The sequence below is a fragment of the Notothenia coriiceps genome, unplaced genomic scaffold (assembly GCF_000735185.1).
Source record: "Notothenia coriiceps isolate Sejong01 unplaced genomic scaffold, NC01 NC01_scaffold00017855, whole genome shotgun sequence".
NCBI lineage: Eukaryota > Metazoa > Chordata > Actinopteri > Perciformes > Nototheniidae > Notothenia > Notothenia coriiceps.
This window is the reverse complement of record NW_011350556.1, coordinates 217718-222214: the sequence shown is the minus strand read 5'-3', so window position 1 is coordinate 222214 and position 4497 is coordinate 217718. Positions and strand designations below refer to the sequence as shown.

Sequence of the window (4497 nt, the reverse complement as noted above, 5' to 3'; positions counted from 1 at the left end):
AGAGACATTACATACTGATATACACCTGAACATCAGCAGGAGAGGACTCTTTAAAGTAGAGACACTACATACTGATATACACCTGAACATCAGCAGGAGAGGACTCTTTAAAGTAGAGACACTACATACTGATATACACCTGAACATCAGCAGGAGGACTCTTTAAAGTAGAGACACTACATACAGATATACACCTGAACATCAGCAGGAGGACTCTTTAAAGTAGAGACACAACATACTGATATACACCTGAACATCAGCAGAATAGGGCTTTGATGGAAATGTTAAAGAAAGAACGCAGCCATTTCATTGACAAAAAAATACTTAGACAACTTTATTGTGTATGAAAATACTGTCTTACAAACACTTTTAAAGCTTTTTTTATTTATTATGACAAGATTCATTTTTTGGTTCTGAAAGATAGACTATGCACAAAGCCAGCTGGAAAGATAANNNGGTCGGATGTTTTTTGGGGGGGTGGGGGGAGTGGCTCTTTTTGGTCTTCGAGTTTTCACGACATTTGGCACATCATCTTCAGCCATTCTGTCAAACACAACTTTTTTAAGTACTTCCCTTTTTAACCTTTTAATTTACTCCATACTCGAAGGTGAACCACCACTAACACATCATGTTGATCTTAATCTGAATCAGAGGCTTCCTGTATCAAAAGCGTTTTTAATGAACATGCAGATCACATGTTGTGTCCCATTAAAACACACAAAAAGCATGTGAGATAAACCACGAGTAAGCTTTAGTTAAATTAGTTCACATACATGTGGCTTTTTCTTAAATCTAAGCAGGTTACTTTCTATTCTAATCCATATTAAGGCTTTAAGAACAGCAGTGCCTAAAACTGGATCACGCTAGCAGCAGGTAAAACGATGGGGTTAGTAGAAGAGCATCATGAAAACCACATGCTGAAGTGGACCGGACCAGTGCCGAGCGTTTCATCTGACAATTAAAGATCTTAGATCAAAGTGTGCCATGGTATGTCAAATCCTACTTCTGACACACTATGGTTCAGGTGCTCTCATTGTTCATAGGGAATCCATTATTAATGTGTGTAAGGGTAGCTCCTCCAGTGTAAACAGTAACCTTCCATCCAGCGCTGGGCTCACAATCTACTGCTGCTACACTACGCTAAGCTATCCTATCACTGTACACAATTCAGACTAATCTGCTAATTTCAACTTGTGTCCATGACTGAAAATGGAAAAAATAAAACATAAGGCACAATTGTATGGCTGACCATAATATAAAAAAGGTGCATCTTTTTGTAATCCCTCCCTCACTTTATTTAATGAAGTGATTGGCAGAAGAACAAGAAATGACCATAAAGACTTTGGGAAATCCTGGACTGGGTTTCAGTGATGATGTTAAAACTTGTTGAAAAACAGAGATCTGGCCGAGGGTAAACTGATGCGAGGGTTTATTTTGTAGTTGGTAAAAAGGTTATAAAATAAGATAAGACACACAAGAAAGCCAGAAATCTTAATTTGTAACATGGGAGGGACTTGTAAACAATTATCGGTTCGACTCTAGATAGAATTTCAGTTGTTTTAAACAGTGGTATACATTTGTGATTTTCAGACAGTAATGTGGAAGGGGCTGCCGGGGATGTGATCGTCTCCCCACTTCACCACCAGGATGTACTCTCCCTTCTCCTTCAGCTGGTAGCTCACGTTGTACATGCGGCTGCCCAAATGTTTCACGAGGATCTCCTCACAGGGGACTTTGGGCCCGTCCACACCAACCAGGAGCATGTTACGCCCTGTGGATGGACACAGACAAATAAATTAATTAATATTAGCTTAGTATTGAGTAGTGCATGGTGACATTGTTAAAGGCCGACCCGGAGGTTAGCAACGCAAGGGCTCACTCCACGAAACACAATGGGATTATTCCATAGGATTTAGACATTTTCCAGAAATAAACTCAGTTTATAAAATGTAACATGTTTAGTTCAGCATGATAATCTCCACATATTAACACAACTTTAATGATTTATGAAGCCTTAATGCAATCGCCAAAAGTAAAAAGCTAATGTTACACCACCACTAAGCTAAAGTTGGCTAATGCTCGTGTGACGACGTTTAGTAGTCTCATTTAGCCACTTGTTAGCAACTGCTGTTTTTATGACAAGTAGAAGCTTCATATATTCACTAGTGGGATTTTTGTTGAAAAACTGTATGTTGAAGAACAAAACATGAAAGTATCTTGAGCTTGTGTTAACCAAATAAGTGCTAAAATGCTAACTAATTTCCAAGTCTTACTACCAATTCCTTCAACGCTATACTGACTGAAAATAAATTAAAACACTGAAACCATTTTAAACGTTGTGTTAGCATGATACTGTTCCCTTATATTATTTGTGCCTCGAGTCTTGATGGGAAAATATGTTGGCTAAATATAGTCACATGTTCGCTATAATCTCATGATTTCCCCTCAGCTTAACAATGTTGTTTCTTTAAACTAGACTTACTGGATGTATTCCTCCACCAACCAGGCAAGTTGCGGTTTGCTTACATTTTGTCTAAAATAATTGTCATAATTATTATTTTTTAGAAGGGGCTCATTGTGTTTTTTGAGGTCATATCAACTTTTGACCATAAAAATCAACTCTAAGCTTGTACCTTTTCAATTTGAGTCCCATAACATTGTCTTTGGGTCAATTGAATGGCACTTTTGTTTCTGCATTCAGGGATATCAAGAAAAAATTCCACCCACAAATGATCTGATCCAAATACTAGCATGTGCCCTTCATTCCCAGTCTGTGCTCAGGATTGAGACACAAACACTGTCCCAATACATAATTCCTGGGGAGGGGGGAAAGCATATGAAATGACTAGTTAACCACACAGTCACACACACCTGCTTTGCTGCAGTCGACACTGAAGCTGTTTTTCTGGCCGACGTAGGCCTTGGTCAGGCCCGTGCCCTTGGCCACCACCTTGCTGGCGTCTGACTGGGTGGGGGCCCCCGGCTGAGAACAGCTGATGGCCCGGGTCAGAGGGTCCACCATGACTGAAGAGGTTTCGTGCATACTGTGGCTGGACACGAGCTTGGAACCTGGAAGACAGAGAGGGGAGTGAAAGTTCATTTCGGGGATATTTAAATTCAAATCTTTTTTGCAGGGTTTAAATGTATTAATTTGCCTAAAAATTGAAAAGACTCCTCACCGGTGATCTTGGCTTTGAAGGGGCTTCCGCCGATGTGGTAAGGACCGCCGTATTTGATGGAAATTAGATAGTTACCAGGGGCCATGGGGGTGTATGTGACCCTGTAGCCCTCGGGGCACTCCACACAATCCATCTTCACCTTGGAGGGCCCGTCGATTGTCACAGCCAACGCTCCGGGGCCCGCCTTGCTTGTATTCACCACAAATTCACATGCCGTTCCTGGAGACAGAGCAGGGGGGGTGGAGGTGACTATGGGGACAACAGGAGGTTTAGTGTTGTGTTGTGTAATGAGGGGCAGTGTGTTACCTGTGGTGCCTCCCTCCAGTCCTGCTCCGTAAGCCGACACCATGCCAGGGTCTCCGGCCTGGCCCGTCTCTCCGACCCGGATCTTAAACGGACTGCCGGGGATGTGACTGCCATTGAACTTCACATCAATTAGATAGAGGCCGTTCTCTCTGGGGATGAAGCGGACTGCGTACTTGTCTAGAGGAGAGAGGTGAGACACATGATATTCTCCCTGAAATCTGCCTTTATATTATTAATAATAACTTTATTTACACCTTTAATGCGAGATGCAGCCCAAGTGCTTTACAAAGCAAGACATGATACATACAAAAAATAACAATGAGTAAACATAAAGAGTAAGAAACATCGTTAAATAAAAGTTATGAAAACAAAAAAGGAAGAGTTAGATCCGAAACCATAAACAATAAAAAATGTGCCAAAAATAAAAAAAATGTTTTTACTTTTCAAGGATATTTCTTGTGAAACAATTTAGGTAAAGGCATTGGAAGATCTGAGTGTGACCTTTTAGGGTTATAATAACATGAAAGGCAGTCCCTGATGTATGCAGGGGCCATGTTATGGCGCATTTCCACTACAGCGCGGAGCGCGGTTTAAGCGTGCCGTGCTTGGCCCGTTTTTGGTTGCGTTTCCACTAGGCGTAGTACCGGCTAGCGGTTACTATTTCACAGTTTTTCTGGCCCCATAAAATCGAGGTTCTTAGCGGGCCAACAACCAGGCTCAGTATGCTAAACTAGAGAGAGAGAATCGCTGGCAAGGGGGCTACAACTACAACAAGATGATCATATTTGACCGTGATTTAATTGTAATACACGTTTCAAAATGAGGACGAAGTAACAACATACTGATACCGNTACCGGCTAGCGGTTACTATTTCACAGTTTTTCTGGCCCCATAAAATCGAGGTTCTTAGCGGGCCAACAACCAGGCTGAGTCGGGCTGAGTATGCTAAACTAGAGAGAGAATCGCTGGCAAGGGGGCTACAACTACAGCAAGATGAACATATTTGACCGTG

At 41.7% G+C, this 4497-nt stretch overlaps 1 protein-coding gene across 1 annotated transcript in view; it reads right to left on the bottom strand.

Annotated features, from left to right (window-relative positions):
* Nucleotides 1-319: 319 nt before the first annotated feature.
* The window catches only part of LOC104950639 (filamin-A-like), a gene marked incomplete at its 5' end in the record, with an annotated part of 10161 nt that continues 5983 nt past the window's right edge, over nucleotides 320-4497 (bottom strand). Inside the window, 4 exons of the mRNA XM_010777185.1 lie at nucleotides 320-1771; nucleotides 2872-3069; nucleotides 3180-3398; nucleotides 3486-3662. Of these exons, the coding sequence (XP_010775487.1) occupies nucleotides 1587-1771; nucleotides 2872-3069; nucleotides 3180-3398; nucleotides 3486-3662 (779 nt within the window). The remainder of the gene's footprint in view (nucleotides 1772-2871; nucleotides 3070-3179; nucleotides 3399-3485; nucleotides 3663-4497) is intronic.